The sequence below is a fragment of the Micropterus dolomieu genome, linkage group LG08 (assembly GCF_021292245.1).
Source record: "Micropterus dolomieu isolate WLL.071019.BEF.003 ecotype Adirondacks linkage group LG08, ASM2129224v1, whole genome shotgun sequence".
Taxonomy (NCBI): Eukaryota; Metazoa; Chordata; class Actinopteri; order Centrarchiformes; family Centrarchidae; genus Micropterus; species Micropterus dolomieu.
This window is the reverse complement of record NC_060157.1, coordinates 3,620,033-3,641,060: the sequence shown is the minus strand read 5'-3', so window position 1 is coordinate 3,641,060 and position 21,028 is coordinate 3,620,033. Positions and strand designations below refer to the sequence as shown.

Sequence of the window (21,028 nt, the reverse complement as noted above, 5' to 3'; positions counted from 1 at the left end):
GGCTACCTTCAATAGTTTCCGTGTAATTTAAGGCAAAACCAGAATTAAGAGACTGTAATTAAGGAATTAGCATTTTAGTACAACCTTGGATTGGAACTAAGTGAATGTGTGAGCTGACTGCAACTACTCTAGTAAATAAGGAAATGGGTCTATATAGTTATATACAACTACATCTTATGTGGTTTGATTATGACCTTGTCAAAGACAGGGCATGCAGCTGGAACAGTAAAGCAGTGATAATACGGAGAAGATCTCTGAGAAGTTTGGAGATTTTGGATGTAAGTTGAAGCCGTAGATGACAGAATGAAACACGCCATTTTTCCAATAAATGAATTCCTCATTTTTTACCATTACGAAAAATATTATCTACCACTGTCCTCATTTATTAGCTATATAAAAGTATTTTTAATTCCTTTATTACACTTCACAACAAAACATATTTTCTTTCAGCAACATTAACATATTGTTTATATTATTATTTTTTTTTTTTGCGTGTTTTTAAAGAAGACTTAAATAATTAAGATGTTTAAATATTGCGATTAAACACTCAAGTATAACAGTTTGAACAGCGCTGGGCATGTCGGCTAGCGGCTAATGCATTGGAGTAGACTAAAAGTTAAAAGCTACAAAAGCTAGTAGCCAGGAAATCTTGCTAACCGGCGTAACCTAACGTTACTTAGCTTAGCATGCTAACACTTTTGTACAATCGTGACATTCACACCGTAACGTTAGTTGTTAGCAAAGTTTACAAGTTGGCTGTTACGTGACATTATTTTATAATCACTATCAGATTAATGAACGCATGGTGGTAATTTCGTGATATTTCTATTTACTTATATTACGTTGAATTGCCAAACAGTCCTCCCAAGAATAGCGAACTGGCGGGATGGTAACGTTAGCCCAGCCGGGAGCGAGGAAGGGGGTGGGTTTAGGGGTTCGGGGCGGAGGATCTGTCGAGTCTGGTACCGGTAGTTGAAACGACAAAGACGGGGTGAGTAGACGATGTTTTCTCAACCGTATTCTGAATATATTTGACAAAGATTTAGTTTATACAACATTAGTTAGTTAGTTAGTTAACGCCACTCCGTTGTATTCGCGCTCTAAATCCGCCGTTTTCTACCGTTAAAGTCCGTTGGCTAGCTCACGTAAGTTAACGTTAATGTAGCGTTGTAACGTTATTAGCTCACGGTTTAGCTTGCGTTAACCGATGTAGCCGCATCGGCTTAACGTCTTTTCTATTTATTACAACGTTAACTTAATTCGTTCCCCAAACATAGCAATCTAGCTAAATCGCGATTATTTAATATAAGATAAGCAAGATAGCGTATGTCTGCATTTAATTAGGTTGATTAAACGTTTAGATGTTAACGTTTGTGGTTATCTTAACATTATGGTTACGTTAACGTTAAGTTACTTGCGGACTGATTTGTACGTTTCGCAGCGAGCAATCTCCAATAACGTTACCTCACCAATTTTCACAAAGTTTAACGTTAGTTCATAACTTTTATAAAAGTTATTTTAAAGTGCCTAATCTTTAAAGCGTGATTCGGCCGCTCTATTGTGCACATGGATAGGGAACGTAAAGCTGTCGTTTCATTGTTTACGTGGGTTCGTTATTGTTTGGACTCAACATCGCCCCCATTGCTTGTTGCCATGTTTTCCCTGCAGATCCATCATGGCTTCTCTTCCGGCCAGTGTGGTACAACTTGCACAGCAGCTGATCAAAAGTCGGTTTCAATGATTCACTTTCATTCATACCGGTATATAATCTGACCCCGTGTCAGTTTCTTGTAACTGCTATTTTTCCCGTTGATTCTATTGGTCAGGACTCTACCCGCTCTAATCTGATTGGTGCAAAAATGATAACTTTTTGCCGCATTGGAAACATGGTTGCATTCAAGTCCACACAGTTATTTAAATAAACACCATATGGAAATAAAGTTAATTGATTTAACGTTACTTAATTTGGTTAATAGGGGAAAAAGCAATTCGCGGTAGCGCAGTTGTTTCATACTTACACATAAACAGGTGTTGTGTTTGCAAGCAAGGCAAACTTTCCCTGGTCAAAAACAAATGCGTAGTAATTTCCTTCTTGGTAATTTGTAAACACGAGGACACCATTAAATTACCAGGATGTCGCCTAAAGAGAGTGAAATAAATGGGAGCACATCGACAAACCGCGCGTTCATTAGTAGTAGTTACGTAGTTCGTAGCCTTTCATCTACTGAAATTGAGATGAACTGCACGAAATGAATGCAGCATGGATTCGCGGGAGACAGTCAAGGGGAGAAGGCCCAAGTAAGTTAGTCGTCTTTGTGAGAGTGAGCAGGAGGTAGTAAACAGCCCGTGCAACAAGTCCAGTAGCTGAGTCTTGACAATTGAGAACACAGTTTTATGTCATTATATCATGGGAAGTTATTTGTCCTGGATTTAGTAATGTTACAAGTCTGCTAAAAGAAAAGTTCGAGTTAAAGGTTTTGAAGTGTAGAGCCAGCTGTTGTGGGGCAGTGATTCATGGCTTGTTCTGATTTCACTGCTGTTTTAAGTGTCTCAGAGCAGCTTGCACAAGGCATGATAGTTTTGTGTAAATGCACAAGGTAATTTAAAATACCTCCCTCATGTTTCACTTGAGCTAAATGCTTGCTGTATTTAATTCCACATCATAAAATATAAGGTAACACAATTCAGTTTTGTGACTTCTTGATCTGATTGATGTGTTTGGTAATGGATCAATGTTTACGTTTGTCTGATATATTTACATGGTGTTTGTGCAGGTCCGTCCCTTAAGGAGATGGCACAGAATTTGGCAGTGAACGTAGTTGTGCAATCAGGGGCACCAAATCGATATGAGCTGCTAGCTTGGGTCAATGAATCTTTACAGACGGGTTTCACCAAGGTGGAGCAGATATGCACAGGTAGGTCAACATGCATGTGTGTTTTTAATGTGGGATTCAACAAACTATGGATTTATGCTGTTGCAGCACCTAGACCTGAGAGATTATGGATCTCACCAGTCATGCTATTTGCAAAGGTCAGTTTCGCATGGAAAATTCTCAGCCTCTGAGAGGAAGGCATGAAGATAAAGAGATTTCTGGAGAAGTTGTGGGAGTAACTAGCCTCACTGTAGCTTATCACTTAAATGAACCAATGAAAAAAAAATCCCAGAACTCTATATAACTAAAAAAACATAAATGTAGAAAATACAAGATAATTCTAAATGATCGTAATATCTTGTTTATTGTGGACCTTTTGTGCATCTAAATCTATCTACTAACACTTTCCCATGAATGTGATATTGGCTTAACAAAATAATTAAACCTAAAGATTGTACGATTATAAGTAATTAATTTGAGGCTGAAGTTAATGTTTTGGAATTAAGATCATAAGATTTTCTGACAGTAATGATCTCTGAATGTAGTGTACTGCTGCCTTAATAAATGAGGCGCTAAATACTCTGCCATTAACTTAGTTAATCAGGCCCTTAGTGTTTGAACTTGAATGATGTGTTTTCAAAGCAGCAGCAGCAATCAATTTTTATCAATTACTTCTGTGTGTGTATGTTGTCTGAATATCCAGGTGCAGCCTTTTGCCAGCTGATGGACTGGTTGTTTCCTGGGTCCCTGGACCTTTGCAGGGTCCGGTTCCAAAGCAACAAAACAGTGGACTTTATCCACAACTACAGTTTACTGCAAGCTGCGTTCAGAAAAGTCAGAGTGGTCCATGTGAGTATTGTAACAAAAGCGGTGAACGGCCCCTTAGGCCCCATCCACACTACTCTGTTTTAGTTTACAAACGGAGAATTAAAACGAACATGATCTGTGTAGGTAAATGTTATTTGCACCGTACATAATATTTTAATAAAAGTACGATGTCAAAAACCCGGTCAGTTTGCAAGACACAATCAGAGAGCCGAGCGTGAGCGGCTGCGTCATCGTTTCTAAAGTTCTCCGGCCCGTCTTCACTAAAACGCCCTTGGGAGTTTTGAAAGGCAAAACGGGGTCGGCAGCGTTTCCAAACTTCTCTGTTTTAGGTCTTTGTTTTAGTCTGGACAGGAGGCGCAAACGTAGCAGAAGGTCTCCGTTTTAATTCGAAAACGCAGTAGAGTGGATTTTGCCTTAGTCTGAAAACATTTTAATTTGCTCAGCACAGTCCAGATAGAGGACTAATAAATAATCAAGTTATGTTCACATTGCAGATATATTGGTATCGGTGTATTATGGCCATTAAGTAACAAGAAGACATGGAACAAAAATTATTTATATTATTTAAAAAAAGAATATTGGTTGATATATTTTTATCGGATCATTTAAACTCTAAAATATTCTCAAATATAGCCTCTAGAATCCAGCTTTGGATGGACTTTAGAGCTGATAACCTTTTCAGAGCCTTTGCATTTTTCATTATTTTATTTGAAACCAGAAGTCAGAAACACACCTTAAACTAGAACAATTATTGTTAATTGTAGGATATAAACACATGTATGATCCGTAAACCTTTCCTCTCAAACCTTTCCTCTCTCCAGGACATCCCCATTGAGGAGCTGATGAAGAGGAACTCCTTAGTGGCTCTGACCTTCCTGCAGTGGTTTAAGCTGTTCTTTGACCAGAACAATAAAGGCAGGGAGTACCATGCCCTGGAGGCCAGAGGCGGACAGAGTATGGTTCCTGACTCAGGTGGGAGCTGTGTGTGTCGGTGAATAAATCACAAAGAAACCTGACATAGCAATGGTTGCCTATTTGTTACAATTACAAAGCACTAAGACCTTTTTATTTAGGTGTTATTCTTACTTGGGGTACATTACTTTTTCACATGTGATAAAGCGGCACCTAAATGTAAAGTTTTGATTTAGTCGCATGGTCAGTATATGACCATTTAAAAGCTCTATTATGTCAATTTTACATGTTGGTCTTATGTTTCACAACAATCTTACTCAGACTGAAGAGCATTTTGAACAGCGTCCTAGCATAAATTGAATGCCATTGCATTAACACGAGGCTACAGCAGCACAAGGTTGAACACGGACAGAGAGATATAAAATACACATCTTATATATATATAATGAAGTGATACATTTAGTACAGCTATAATGAGAGTGCTGTGTTGAATACATCCCTTAATTATTCTTTTTTTTTTATTCCCATTACAGATTCCTCCCAGACCTCTCATCAGAAACTGGAGATTATTTTGAAGGTGGATGGCCAAGCAGTGGAAGAACCGAGAAACGAAAAACCAAGAGCAAACTTGAACCGGAAGGCCGAAGTGGTAGTTTTTATATCTGACGACGAGGATGATGTGGTGGATGTGACGATGGAGCAGAAACCGGAGAAAATGGAGACACAAGTGAAAGAAGAGTGTCCACAGCCACAGAAGACAATGAAGGTGGAGCAAGCTGAAGCAGCAGTGGACAAGGGAAATCAAGGGAGTGGGTCCTACAGCAGTGATACTTTATTGCACTTCATCAGAAGATACTGGAGTGTCAGTGCTGACTCGAGTACAGACCCTTCAGTCCCTACCATCCTGAGTCCAATCCACCCTAGAGACATCATTCTGGCCTGCTATGACACGCCGTACTGCCTCTACCTGTATACGGGGGTAGAGCTGGGTGAAGGACAGAGCACAAGTGTCATCCTGATTGGCTACTTTGACCAGAGCGCAGGGGTCAATGTGGTGAGGCTGCTGCACACTCTGGAGATGAACTCTGACACTGATGCACAATCTCTGATTCAGACGCTAAAGAAGTGTGGACTTCCTCTGCCCAACCTTGCTGTGTTCTACTGTAACTCTCCAAACGTGGAGGCGAACCAGGCTTTTGTAGCCCAGCTCAAGGCTTTCAACCCTGGGTTGATATCACTCTGCGGCCTCTCTGGGATTGCAGGAAGAGCCAGCCAGGCTGCACTCTCGGCCTCCTTTCACTCGGTAGTTGACCTGGTTAGAGACATCCACCATCACTACTCCACCTTCTCCTCCGTCAATGACAGCCTGAAAGAGCTATTTGCTGATGCAGAGCCTTATAACCCATCGTGTTCTATCTCTGCACAGTGTTTATTTATCATCAACACTGTGCAGAAGATGGTCAGCAGCTGGAGGGATGTAGTGGACTATTTTAAGTCACTGAGACAAGCAGAGGATACTGACCGGATCAGAACCCAGCTGATGAGTCATAAAGTCAAGCTGCAGTTCCTGTTCCTCTCCCACACTTTGGAGCCCCTCCGAGCTCTCCAAGAATTGCAGCAGGACGGAAAAGCAGAGGTGGCTGTGGAGCTCCAGCTGACCTCCATGCTGGTTCACTCCTACGCAGCCAGTCTCCTCCAGCCCTCTGTCGCTGAGTGCTTTCTCAGGAACCGAGAACTGCATGTGCTACACAATGAGATGAAGCTACTCCCCACTTCTGAGGTGAACGTAGGTTCTCGTGCCAGAGAGTTCCTGTGGGCCACCGCTGTCGTGGATCTGGGGGATCACGAGAGGAGGGAATTCCTAAAGGACGCGGCGTCTTTCTATAAAGCAGCCCTACAGAGTATAGTAGAAAGTATTCCTAAGCAGCTCGGAGATGTGGCACTGAGGAATATCGGCAAAGTTTTGAAACATCCTGAAAATATCAATGTAAGAACACTTATTTTTTATTATACATGAGTTTATGCAGCCAGCTATAGCTTAATATCTGTTTATGTTTATGTAGAATTAATTAAATTAAACGATATCATAGTGTAGATGCAGTAGAAAAAAAAGCACTGTAAAATTGGACTTCTGGAGCGGAAAGATGTTTACTTCTTCATTTATATAGCGCCAAATTACAACATCAGTTGTGGGATGTTATTTACAGAAACCCAGAGAGTTTAATACTATATCACAAACAGCAGTGAGTGAGCACTGCGAGGACTCTACCAACATTAATCTGTTTTCCTCTCTGGTCAGTCTGATAACCGTCAGTGTACAACAACAATCACATTTTTAAGTAATAGTAAAAACACCATTCGCTTTCTGGTGGAAAGAACATGAGAAGATAGATGCCACTTTCATACCTGTCTGTTAAATAGCAGGGTGTAGCCAGCTGCTGGTTAGCTTAGCTTGGCTCAACTCAGTGACTTCCTGGACTCCGGTGGTCATCTGGTAACTAATCCCAGCCTAAAAAAACGTAAAACAACCCATCGTCATTTTAAAAATCAAGTTGTACGTATTACTGATGCCATAAATCTGTATATTTCTCTGTGTGATATCTGTGTTTTCCCTGCAGGATAATAAATTATCCAGGCTTGTGCTGTTAGAGTTGGGGGATCAGCTGGGTCTGTGTGAAGCTGGGACTCCAGAACAACGTCAGCTGGCATACGACTATGCCAGTGTCGTCAAGACGGCAAAGGAGGAACAGACGAGTGGAACAGGTCACTGCTGGGCAAAGGTAAAGTGACAACTCAACTGATCAAGGTTGCCTAACGGTTATTAAATGAAATTTGTAACTGTCTGCTTACTGGAATCAGTGCCTCTAGTAACCGATGTTTCATACTGTAACAACATTAACAGGAAAAATAATTTCTCTGTATTTAAAATGTACCTACTTTATCTCTTACCTTGAGTGATTTTTGACACATTTTCTAAAATATTTGATTTCATTATGATTTTTTAATACTGGCAAACTCTGTGTAGATAAAGAGCTTGTTCATTAGATGCTGTAGAAACATTGCTATTGAATATCAAATGTAATTACAAGAGTTCCCTGTGTTGTCTGTACAGATGTTGCGCGGCATTAGGCCGTACTCTACTCTGCATAGACTCCTCCTGACTGTCCTGGCCCTGCCGAGCTCCCTATGCAGGACGCAGGTGTTTGCTAAGGTGAGTGTTAAAGACCTTGTCCATTCACAAAGGATCTTATCACACCAAAAGTAGTCCCCCTAAATGGCATAAGACTTTCCTAACCAAGACATTCCTGTTAAAATATTTTTTTTCCAGCTCATTTTAGCTGAAATCTTGAAGTTAGGACTTATTTTTAGGAGTGTCTGCACCATTTAGGAGCTACTTTTAGCATCAGCATCTTTATATGGCCCCAAATACAGACAGTTTGTAGATGACCAGGCTGAATACTGAGGAGGCTTGTACATCTCACAGGCCTACCACTTTTTTATGAGTGACAATGTAACGACCAAATGCGAATTTAATCCATGCAAAGCTCTCCTCGTGGGGGTTTTATCGCTGGACAACTGCTGAGTGTTCACACACAACGCGATAACGCCAGTAAACACACCTCGCCATTACTACAGCTGTATGAACCCAAAGTAAACATTTTGCTGTGATTAAATAGCAATTAACAGATCAAACTGATGCCGAAATAACTATAAAATGATGCAGATTTGTTAAACATATGAATTCATGCTTTGTCAGTCCTGTCAGCAGGACAACAACTTCTAAAATATTTGTTTTCTGAATGGAGTTCGGATCGATCAGGGCTATGCTATGCTAACTTGGTCACAGTAAAGTACAACGATAGCTGGAATAAAGTTACATACACATGGTTTCTTAACTCACCAGGTAGTTCAACCTCCTCGCTTTCTTTTCTCCAAGTACTGTCCAGTTTTGTCTGTTTTTTTTAATATAAATATGAAGTAGCGCCAAACAACGCTAACAACACTGGAACCGGATGTGCACGGAATGGAGCTGCTGAGAAGCTCGAGCTCCTCCCACGAGCAAACGGCGTAGTTATTAGAGCATAATCCAGTCCGACTATAGGTGTTTATTTGTCCAAAAGCTGGAGTACTGCTCCCAGCCCCCTCCCCCACGTTTAGCAGCTCTTCGCCGGCCCACAGATTTTCAATCCCCCGCTCTGCCTGGCCCTCTCAACACAATGCTCTGAAGCCATCGGTGACGTACGGACAATCTCAACGCTGATAGGCTATCATGACTCAGCGTCACGCGACTTTCTCGCTTGAGTTGAAAATATTCAGTCAATCCCATCGCATTGCCTTTGCATTGCCGGCACCACCCCCTTCGCCCGACAGGAAATTGCGGCTCTAAGCGTCTTTGCGTTGACTTTGTATGTAAACTCACCACCCCGAATGCTCGCTTCGCTTTTGGTCTGAAAGCGCCAACTGTGATAGTTTATCTTTTCTAGTCATCGCATCTTTAGGCAAATTAATTTGCTTGCAACCCACGCAGCCAGTACAAGTGATTACGGATGGAAAGTGACAGCCGTAGAAAGTATATGTCCTTGTTCTTTTGCCTTTCGTTTGTGTCGGTGTCTGGATGTGTATACATGTGTGCGTGCGTGCAAGTTAAATCCTGAGCAGTGGTACAACATACATCAGGAACTGGAAAATTCATCCACTTGAATATGTTGTTTGTATTTTTTCTAGTTTTGTATTTTTGTGAAGATAAAGACTTATATGTGTGTGTGTATTTGCTCCTGTCTCAAGGCTTTCAACACCCCCAGTATCCTTCATGAAAGGAAAGAAACCTCCATAGCCTCATCTCAACCAGGCAGGTGGACAGGAAGACCCCGCATCTGTAGAAGAAAACCTGTCAAGGCAAGAAATGGTTATAAGAAGAAAGAAGAAGAAGCTGGAGAGAATTCATCAGAAGAAAGTGATGGTTATGTGGCCAAAACCCGTCTAAATATTCCATCGCAACACTACAGCAGTAAGGAGGACTCGGCCAACACCCGTCTAAATATTCCATCGCAACACTACAGCAGTACGGAGGACTCGGCCAACACCCGTCTAAATATTCCATCGCAACACTACAGCAGTACGGAGGACTCAGACTACACAGACAATTCCTCTGGTAAGACTGTCAGGTGTGCACTTTGCAAGTGTAGCTACAATTCTATGTTACCAGCTAGGCTTGGGCGATATCTATGACATTTCACGGGGTAAATATGGTAAATGATGGTATTTGTGTAATAAAACAAAGTAAAAGCTGAGCTTCTGGTCATGATATTAATGATAACAATAACAATGCATATAGTGTTTTATCATAGATACTCAAAGCACTTCAGGGAAAGGTGAACTTATCTCAACCACCACCGATATGTAGCACCCACCTGGGTGATGCACGGCAGCCATATGCGCTACACACCACACATCAGCTTTAGGTGGAGAGGGAGGGTGATTAGATGGCTAAATGGAGAAAGCAAGGTTGGGAATTTTTGCCTGGATACCGGAAAACCCCCTACTATTTGTGCCATTGTAATGTCGTTTCTTTGGTTTTACGTCTCGTCTCATCGGTTTTACGACGGGATGAAAGAAGTCATTCTAGCATGTATGACATTTTCTAGCTTACAATGTTGTGTGTCGGGAAAGTAGTTTGCTTACTTAGACAAGTCTCGCTGGGTTTAAATACTTATGACCCATAGAATAATGATGAAATAGAAATGCAATAAGATCCTCCTTCCATGGATTCTTGCTGGAGGACCTCATGATGCGTGCATATATTTGATCAGGTCCTGGAAAAGTGCAGGGGGGTGATTGTGTTGTAGATGATGTCGCCCGCCTACTTTGAGGGCGTACACTACGATACATCTACTCAAAACGGCATCTCCGTATCAGTTTTATAGAAAGAGGAGCGCCTGTATTTTTAACGATATTCAAAGTCGTACAGTCATGAATTTAAACACCCTGGTATATCGTAATATTGTGATACCGCCCGGCCCAAGCCTTATAGCATCTTTATCAAATGAAAATGTCCCTGATTAATTAAATTTATTGTGATGCCAGCAGCAATTTCAAATGATGATAACCAATGTGTGTATTTATTTTTTTATCAGATGTGGTTGATCTCACAGAAGACTTCAAAGTACGTCGGCACAACAGGGTGATAGAAGCAGAAAGTAAGACATGTGCAGTATTATTAATAATCTAGTAAAACATGCTGTAGGTTAAGTGATCTCCTTTTAATGCATTCATTCTCGAATGAGCCCTATCGGCATCTTAAGCTGCATTAAAGCAGGTGTTGCAGACGCTGCGTCTTGTAATACATACCTGCACAATTTAATTTTCTATAAAAATTACACATGGTCTAAATTCATTTGTGAATAGCATTAGCGACATGTTGGCAAGGCCAGGTGTACACACCACAGTGAGTCACTTCAAGATGAACCGGAGTTCACCACAGTGCAGTAGATTCAGTAGCTTATTGTCACTGTTTTGCAGGTGATAGCCCTCCACAGGCGGAGACTGTGGTTATTGTGAGCGATGATGATGACGTCATGGTTTCAACAAGCACACCATCCAACTCAACAGAACTGCTGGTAAAATCTACTGTAAAGTTAGCGTAGTGTTATAACCAGTAATTTACTATACACGTACAGTATATGTATTATACTTTAAACACAATGTTTTATTCTCAGCTGAGCCAGGTAGCAAATGTTCACATCAAATATAGAAACACATTTAATGGTGCTTTCACATCTTAACCTGTTTGGATTGGTTCAAACATCCACTGTTGTATTTACCTGTTTGCCGGTTTAGTTAATTTATGCAGGTCTGAAAGCTGTTAATCAAAGTCTCGTATGGACCGAACAACTGGACGAAAACCGCCTGATAAAGGGCTTCTTGGTACACTTTTTAATGGACTTCTTTTGTGGTGGAAAAGCAAAGCGAACCAACCACAGGTTTTTGTGAGAGTAGATGAATTCAAGACTACTGAATCACCTGCTCATCATTTTAGAGACTAAACGATAAATGAATTAATCAAGAAAATATTTGACATATTTATCAATAATGAAAATTGTCATTGCAGGATATATATAATGCAAGATCATTTGGGAACTATGCAAACACCTGTCTGTTTGCTATGTTCTTTGTGACACCAACATATAATAAATAGATATAGCCCTGTGAAGTACTGCATATCAGTCACAAGCTGCAGCCCTGATGACATCACCAAAACTGTCCAATGAATGAGTTACCTGTCAGGCCATATTGTTTTATGTTTACGCCTCTTGGTTTGTACTTAAAGGTCAGTAATAACAAGAACCAGACAAGAACTCAAGGGCAACAGTGTGTCATGAGGTTGTAGTGCTTAGATTACAGGTTAAAACAGAAAGGAACCTTTCAACATGTTAGAAACTGTCTGTGTTTTTGCTTTAACATCTTGTTTGTTTGTGTTGTACAGGATGCGGCGGGGGAGCTGGTCTGGGGTCAGGTGGAGGGCTTCACTCCCTGGCCAGCCGTCATTGTACCGTGCAGGGGAGAGGTTGAACTTCCAGGGAAGAGGATGGTGGAGTGGTACGGACAGCGAATGTCCTCTCAGGTAAGTCAGGTATGAGGGTGAAAATCAGGGATTCTGAGTTTATACAGTGCGTAATGATGTACATATATGCTTCATATTCATAGAGACATTACGTGACTTTGCCACATTTTCAGCACCAGAACTCTCTGTTCGTTCTGTATCAGATGACGACCTATTAAACTGCTTTTCCAGTCCTATTTTGTTGTTCTGTGCCTCCTGTATGGCAGCTTTGCATGATCTTATACTAGCTCTTTATGGAGAGCTTCATTTCAGCCTCTGTCTGAAACAAGCTGTAGATGCTCGTCTCTTTAAGGCACCCCCCTCTCAAAGCCAACTGTCTTCTGATTGGCCAAGACCTGAAGCATGTTACCAGGCTGTTGCTGCTGAGCGGTACAGACAGACTGAGCGTTGCTGTGTGGAGCAAATGACTGTAATACCGGTGTTCTGACAATTTATGGTTCCTTATCGAGACGTGCAACCTTAATGCAAATTACCCTCACCCTAACCAATAGGCATGCAAAGAACTGCCAAGTAGCACATCTCGGTAGGTAGCATAAATTGTCAGAATATCTGCACTGTGTAGCTCTGTGTGTCGGACGGAGCAGTCGGTAGAAAAAGCTGTTCAAAACAGAGCATTCAGAACAGGAGGAAATCTGAGTTTTTTTCTCACAGGGATTTCTTTTAAATACTTTAACCTCATTATTTGAAGCTTTGACCATGTTTAACATGAACATCTAACATTGTATTGTAGATAAGTCATAAAATGGAAAAGCATAATAGGTCTCTTTTAAAATGAAGACCTGAACAACAAATGACCAAAATTACCATTGGCGGTTCTTTTAAATTCCTAAAATCTTTCTGATACAATTTCCTGAGCTGAGCTTTATACATATTTTCTTTCAATGCACTGATTTCTTGGCTCTGAATACAGGTCAGTTTGGAGGAACTGAAACCATTCGGTGCCTTCGCCCAGCACTTCAGCGCTAACTCCTTTGCCATCCTCGTCACCTACCGAGAAGCCATCTTCTTGTCCCTGCAGGTCTGTGTGTATTTTCTAATACACAAGAACAGGAGTTAAAAGTGTGTGTGTTGTGTTAACTGCCCAGCCAACATACAAACAGCTGCTCCATTGACAAATTAAAAGCTGAACTTAGAAAGCGTTGTTATGTGATAGATATTTGTGCTCCTGCTTACATATGTACGTCCGTGTCTATCAGGAGGCGGCTCTGCGTTGTAAGAAGCAGTTTTCTCCACGTCTTGAGGACAGAGATGAGCTGCTGAAACAGATGTTAGACTGGGCCTTTGGAGGCTTTGAACCCACTGGGCCAGGCGGATTCATACAAGGGGCTACAACAAATGGTACGAACATCTTATTTAAGAGCCTGAATAGATTTACTTTCAGACTGGTGGGAAACGATGTGTGAAAAAGTTCTGATACTGCCGTGTAGAAGAATAACACGATGTCACACGCCTGCAGCAGCACGCTGTTGCAGGCTGCAGAAGTAAAAAAGGAGTAACATAGCTCCGGTTAGCTCGCGGGAGATTCCCGTTTTTCTTCTCACGGGTCACGTTTCTCCCGAATTATGTGTTCACAACTTTCTGTTCTTTTCATTACGGTTTCTGGCGCTGTACAACGCAACTGCCCCGTAACTCACTCACTCACTCGCATTTAAAATCGGATTGGACCACATATGGAAGTGGCCCAATTCCAAACTGGAAAATGTGACAGATTCCTTGTGACTTGGCCTGTTCACACTGTCATAAAAATATCAGATCTGAGTCACATATGGACAAAATAATCGGATTTGGGTCACATTGGCCTGCATTCTGAACATATCCTTAGTCTTTTTGTCAGAGAAATACTAAACAAATTTGACTTTGAAATACATTGATATGTATCTATTTACATGCTTTTGTTGTATATTACATGCACGTTTCTCAGTTGCATTATAGAGAGCTGAAGTCTGGACGTCAGCTACAGGCTAGTCTCTTCCATTGCTGTAATTTAATGCAATGCATTTTATCTGCATGTCCTGACAAAACGAAGCAAATGATTACACTCTGTATTCTAAAATATCTAAAATAATTAATTTTATTACAGCACTTACTATTGAAACTGATCTTTGCAAAGTTAAACAATCAGTTAAACAATGATGAATTTGTTACCGAACAACACAGCAAAATGCAGCAGCATGGGTATTTGTGTCATCTTAACCAGGTTTCTTCCACATTTATAAATTCACCAACACTCAAATAATGTTATTTTCCAGCTTTTAAGCTGTAACATTTACTTTCTAAAAAACATCTACACTGTCTGGCCTTCTCGCTCTGAACTAGCTGTACCTCCGACTTGCCCATGGATACATGATTTTATCAAGCTGGTGTTGAACTTGCAATTATCTAAGGCTTATGGGAAATGGTGCTCATTGGAGGCAGCTAGGAAAGACATAAAATAAACAATATTATTTGATTTAAAACCAAGACAAGGCATATTTTTTTTGTAATTTGACATTATTATTATAGGTTTTGCTTAGGTTCTCTATAGTTTTCCCAGAGTCCCAGAAGATCAAGCTCACAATTAGTTTCTGAAGACTTCAGTGCATGAAAAAGCACACTGCTGTTGGTGAGAAAGAGTTCAAACATGAACAGAACTTGAGCTAATAGCTTAGGGGAATGTTATTGTATGAAGAGATTGCAAGCACAGCCAGCCCTCTAGATAAAGATAAAGGTATAAACAGCCACACAGACTAATGTGGATACAAGTAAGACAGAAGAAGATTTGACATTCATGCAGGTTCATACGATTAATACGATTCTACAGATGGAACATATTCTTTACTGTTGTATAACCTGATGGTCACATGTACGATTGTCTTCTGTCCAGGTGTAACTAAAACAACAAATAACAGACCAAAGGTGATGAAGAAACTTTTCCCGCAAGCCAAATCTTCTCCTCACTCCTTCGGCTCGCCCCACTCGATGAGCAGCAAGAGCAGTATCATCAGCGCTGAGCTGAAAGAGGTGGCTATCTCTTTAAACAGACTGTCGTGCGACTCCTTAGAAAAGTCCTCCCACAGAGGTGGAGGCAGAAAAACTACGTGGGAGGACAGATTTGATATAGCGGGAAAAGGCTCTAAAGGAGTCATAAAGGAGAAGGGATCCAGAGGAGGGTGGACAGCAGAGAGGTGGAAACAAGGGAAGGGGGGATGGGAGGGAGAGAAAGATGACTGGGGAGTAGGCAAGGGCAAGGGAGGGTGGAAAGGGGGAAAGAGTCTGAAGAAGAAGATCGATGGATTCGATGATGACATGTCACCAGACTTTGTGCCACACAAGAAGAGGACCTACACCAAAGTTTACAATAAGGTCAACCAGGCAACCAGCGTTTACACCCAGCCGGACCAAAAACTCAGAGGTACGAAACAGAATTATTATTAATTTGAATGATATGAAACACTTTTTGTAAGAATGCCAAACTGAACAATCTAACCTTTTCAAATGACTGAGAATCAAATCACAAGATGGTTAACAAGGTCCGCAGATGTACGAAACGGTAGAGCAAGTCGCCCGCTAATCGGAAGCTCGGCGGTTTGATCCTCGGCTCCTCTCGTCTGCATGTCGAAGTGTCCTTAGGCAAGATACTGAAACTCAAATATCTCCTAAAAGTTGTGCACTATGCATTGTAGCCTCTGCCATCAGTGTTTAAATATGTGTGTGAACTGGGTGAATTGCACTTCGAGTGTTTGGAAGACTAGAAAGGTTGAATACAGGTACAGTCCAATTACCATGTTGATGGATTGGTGTGTTGCTGTGGTTGTGATTTCTCTACCTTATCCAATGCTTAGTTTGTGTGTGAGAGAAGTTCTCACACTAATGATTAACTGAAGTAGTCTGCAATATTACACCAAACTTAATGAACTTAAGGAGACAGTGAATCCTTTCACTGTAAGTGATTTGCAAGTGATGCCCAGTCAAAAGCAATTATGTAAACAGGAAGTCGTCAGCATTACGAGCTCTAACATAACTTACAAAAATCACAGTTTTAGAGACCAAACAAAAGATTAAACTTTTTTGCACATACATACAGAGAGAAATGTGTTTCACTTTAAAGGCATAAAGTTTTATAATTTAATTTGAGATTTTGAGATTTAATACATTTTCAGCTTTTTCTGGTCAGATATGTTAGCCACATCCCGTTCAGTCTAAGTGGGTCTTAAAAATATTTAGTAACAACTAATCTGTACGTAAGAATTAGTTGTGCGACATCTTTTAATTTAGTAATGCATGAATATTCAGCACTGTACTTCCAAGTTATTAATTGAATCATTTATCATGCAGCGTTCACCCGTCATTCAGTTATTGTTTTCACTCCTTGCAGAAAAGACCATTCGTAAGATCATGGATATGAAACTGGACATTGAAGGTGAGTCTTTTGACATGTTCTATGTCATTTGTCCCCCTTTTTATGCATAATATTTCGCTGTCATATTGGCTCAGTTAGTTTATTACTGGCTGTGTTTACATGTGCACAGTAAGAACTGCTAATGCTGATTATTCTCATAATGTTTCCTGACGTTTGAGGATGTCACATTTGTTACAACATATTTGTAGTAAAACATATAAGCATGATATTTTATGTTTTATGCATTTGTATAGATGAATTTACTCATTTGTTCCTCACTTGCTTCTTCCCTGTTGTCTGCAGGCTTCTGTTTGTGTTGTGGAACTGACAAAGTTGAAGTGTCCCACCCTCTATTTAAAGGCAGCCTCTGCTTGGATTGTAAAGTAAGACATCATCAACTTCTCTTTATGTTCCAGCTGTGACCAACGCATGTTTAATGTGTGAATCTCTTACCATTCCTGTAAAACGCCTCTTCAAGGCATATCCAAAGGAAATTTAATGTAGTTCTTGAACCATTTGGAATAAATGCATGGTTTTGGGCTTCTCTGAAAGATAACACTCTAACCCAAATCAGAATCACTGTAAGTGCTACTGGAATTAATTAATATAAGTTTAAAGACACTAAAACTAATATTTTTCGTTTCCAGTTGAAAATGGTTGCTAAGAAATTCATGCAGACAACTATAGCTGGGTCTTATTAGCTGGAAAACACTGTAGGGACGCGGCATAAAGCCTTCCCTAGTCCAAGTTTAAATTTTATACTAATACCATGAAAAATGACTACTATTTCTTTTAGCGTATTTTTTCTAAAACAGAACTGCCCCTTGGCAGCAGGCAGCTGCTGCTGCTGCATCACTCCGTATTAGGCGGTAGCTTGACACAGATGTTTGTTTGCTGGTAGATCATCCTACTTCAAGCTGGATATCGTTGTTGTCTGAATTTTATTGGCTACACAAAGTGCCAGTCATCGGCACAATTGCTTGCAATTGGCTCTGCCTATCTACGAAATAATAGAAGCTGGCCCTTCCTTACAGCTCGCGTTCTCGTTGGCTATTGTAGGCTGTGAAAGGGACATGTGAGCTCCTATTGGGTTGAATTTGGTGTCACTCAAAAGGTCAGAGTTCTGCAGCTACACTTAATACAAGATATCGTAGTTGTTTACATTCAAATCTGAGTTATTACAGTTTTAATGACATACAAGCCACGTCTGCCGACAAATATGAAACAATGCGGCAGCAGTCCCTGGGGATTTATTGATGTAATAATGTGTTTTGCACTAAATGATTTTACTGGATTGGATCGTCTAGACCTTTGACGACGTAACAAGACCGTTTTTGTTAATAATTTTTTGTGCATAATCGATCGGTGGATTACTATGAGGCTTCATAGGTGAGTCGCGTAAATTTTGATTGTACCGGCTGGTTTGACAGAGGCGCTGACTGTACCCGCTGTGGTGATTGTATCTTGGAATGGTTTGCACGGGTCGAATCACAAGGATTTTAGCTTTCAAACGGTGGAGTATCAAGTTTACACACAAAGTGCACAACAAAATCAAAAACACATATTTTCCTAGTGCTATTTATCCAGCTAGATTCTTTGGTTGTGAGTTGCTGAGTTTTGGAGATACCAGCCGTAGAGACGTCTGCCTTCTCTTGAATATACATGAACTGGTTGGCACTCAATTTGTGATGGTCAAAGCTCCCAAAAGTACATTTGAAAAACTCAACAGCAATGTCTCTTTCTAGAAATCATGACTCAAGACAATCCACAGAGAGACAATACACCCGCTAACTGTATTTCCTCTGAGAAGGAAGTGTCCATCTAATCCTGAACGAGAAGTAACTACGTCATGATTTCTGGAAAGAGAAATTGCTTTCGAGTTTTTTTTTGTTTGTTTTTTTTAGAGCTTTGACACCTGTTCTGTCATTTAGTCTGTTAATTTCCCTGTGATGCTGTTTGTCTCTCTGCAGAATAACTTAACAGAAACTCTGTATCGTTACGATGAAGATGGATATCAGTCCTACTGCACCATCTGCTGCTATGGACTGGAGGTCATACTGTGTGGCAACAATAGCTGCTGCAGGTTGGTCTGCTCCTCTGCATTTCAGTCTAGCTCTCTAAAACAAAGGTAACAAGTAGAGCCTATTTTTTGTCCCCTTCGTATAATTGTCTGTTCTCATCTTCATCTACATTTGCAGATCTTATTGTGCGGACTGTATGAACATCCTCGTCAGTCCGGGGACGTTTGATTCCTTAAAGCTGCTGGACCCGTGGATCTGCTGCTTGTGTCAGCCTCATCGACCCCACGGCGCTCTGATTCCCAGAAAGGACTGGAGCATTCGTGTTCAGGAATTATTCGCCAACAACAGCGCCATGGAGTTTGTAAGTGCTCAACTGATCTTAACCGTTTTCATAAGCGTGCAAACTCACCTGCTCTGTGAATACCTTCAAATATTTTCAATGTATTCCAATTTTTCAGTTATAACTCACATTAAATGTAAATATTGCTTCTTCATTTTGCAATGACAGGAATAGTTTTGCAAGGTTTAGATTCTTAGTAATCAAAACAGTATTAGGAGGCTTTGTTTAAAATTTTAATTTGCTTTAGGGGTGCAACTTGCACTTATTTTCATTATCAATGAATCTGCTTGCCCAGCCCAGTTATATATTATACAAATATATTCAATTGAAAATTATATTAAACTGAGAAAAGTTGCAGGTTTTTATTTATGCTTTTTTGCTTGCAAATGGGAATAGATGTAGATAAATCGTCTGTCGATTGACAAATTAAGTTTGTGGCTAATCGTTTCAGTTGCAATCTGCATCTTTTTTTTTTCCACTTGGTACCTGCACTCTTTTTTTCTTTCTTACTCTTTTGTGTCCTGAAATGAGGTGGTAAATTAAGTACATTTGTGATGGGGATACAGATAGGAATAAAAATGTACTACTAAATGAATTAAATTTAGCTTTGCATACAACCCATAAATACTCATTATATTTAAACATTTTCTTATTTAAAAAAACTCTATTATTATTATTATTAACTATTGTGTTTACGGTAGACTGTATTGATTGATTGACATGCAGGCAAATTGAATTGTCGCAGCAGCAGAAGGAAGTACAAGAACACATTCATAGAATAATGTACACATTAGGAGCATCTACTGTGGACTAGGGTTGTTCCGATTGGTGATTGGATCACCTATCGACGATTGAAGGGATGATCAGCGATTGGTTTTTCATGCTCCGATATTAAGGCGATTTTAACTAACTCACTATCAGAACTAAGATGATATAAAAACAGTCTCTAGAATCTGCTCCACACTGCGGTGTTTCCCATTCATTGATTTATTTGTGGCGACAGGACACGCCACAATAGCAACGCTGGCCGCCACATACTATTTAATGAATAAAATCATAATTCACTCAGCTCCTCCGCTTGTGTCTGTCTGTCTCTCTTCTCTCGCTCTCTCTCACAAACACATTGAAACTTATGCATTGAAGTTAACTCTGAGAAATTAGTCTATCTATTTTCTTAACACGACGCTGTCAATGTCTGAGACGGATATGTTAATGTTAGAATACATCTAGATTGTCAAGGTTGACATGCTGTACATAGCTGCTTTCGATGGCAACTTCCTGACACGGTAAATATGTGGGAAACACTGTACTGTGCATTAACAGATGTTTCTGGTGGTTTACCTTAAAGCTAATAAGCCTGATTCTTCCATGCTGGCATTTCACTGACTTGCTGCAACGTAACACCGCCCCCCTGGCGATCAGGTCACCAATCGGTGATCTCAAGTAGCCATGATCTGAAAATAGAGATGATCACCCAACGCTGCTGTGGACACACATAAGCATTAAAACAACAAAGTAAAAGGTACAAGAAAATATATACCTTTTAAAAAAAGAATTTAACCACAGACTAAAGACATATTAAACTAAAATACAAGTTTCATTTGATAAATAAAGAATCTCACTGGCTTAGTTACCACATTGTTTTTACTGTTTTGCCTTGTAGGAGCCACACCGTGTTTACCCGTCCATCCCAGCCAACCTGCGCAGACCAGTTCGAGTTCTGTCCCTGTTTGATGGCATAGCAACAGGTGAGTACACAGACCTGTACCCGGTTTTCCCCAATAACAATCGATGTTAGAAGCTAAGAGGGTTTCCACCACCGCTGTTCAAATTATGTATGTTTTTCCCAAAGCGGTACTTAGGAGGGAGGGCACGCACGTTAAGTGTTGTCAACAACACAAAAAAATGTTTTATACTTGTTCTGTATGACAACAAAGCTTGAGGCAGATGTTACTCGTCGTTATAAAAAGAAAAGAGAACATACAGGTGCTGGTCATATAATTAGAATATCATCAAAAAGTTGATTTATTTCAGTAATTCCATTCAAAAAGTGAA

General features: G+C 40.4%; 1 protein-coding gene across 9 annotated transcripts; it reads left to right on the top strand.

Annotated features, from left to right (window-relative positions):
- The first annotated feature begins 942 nt into the window (after positions 1-942).
- LOC123975631 lies at positions 943-20,729 on the top strand. Of its 9 annotated transcripts, none has more exons than XM_046057280.1 (21): positions 959-991; positions 1,669-1,727; positions 2,775-2,915; positions 3,577-3,722; positions 4,523-4,673; positions 5,147-6,600; positions 7,232-7,393; positions 7,726-7,824; positions 9,399-9,765; positions 10,748-10,810; positions 11,133-11,230; positions 12,097-12,234; positions 13,145-13,252; positions 13,431-13,572; positions 15,098-15,625; positions 16,589-16,633; positions 16,916-16,995; positions 18,583-18,695; positions 18,811-18,994; positions 20,322-20,495; positions 20,637-20,729. In XM_046057280.1, exons 2-20 carry the CDS (start codon positions 1,676-1,678, stop codon positions 20,418-20,420), a joined length of 4,170 nt encoding a protein of 1,389 aa, XP_045913236.1. In that variant the 5' UTR covers positions 959-991; positions 1,669-1,675; the 3' UTR covers positions 20,421-20,495; positions 20,637-20,729. The 9 variants fall into 9 exon arrangements, with proteins under 9 accessions (XP_045913240.1, XP_045913236.1, XP_045913245.1 ...); XM_046057282.1 differs by lacking the exon at positions 959-991 and having other exon boundaries at positions 1,073-1,727; positions 9,399-9,597; positions 9,652-9,765; XM_046057283.1 differs by lacking the exon at positions 959-991 and having other exon boundaries at positions 1,073-1,727; positions 9,399-9,629; positions 9,684-9,765.
- The last annotated feature ends 299 nt before the right edge of the window (positions 20,730-21,028 follow it).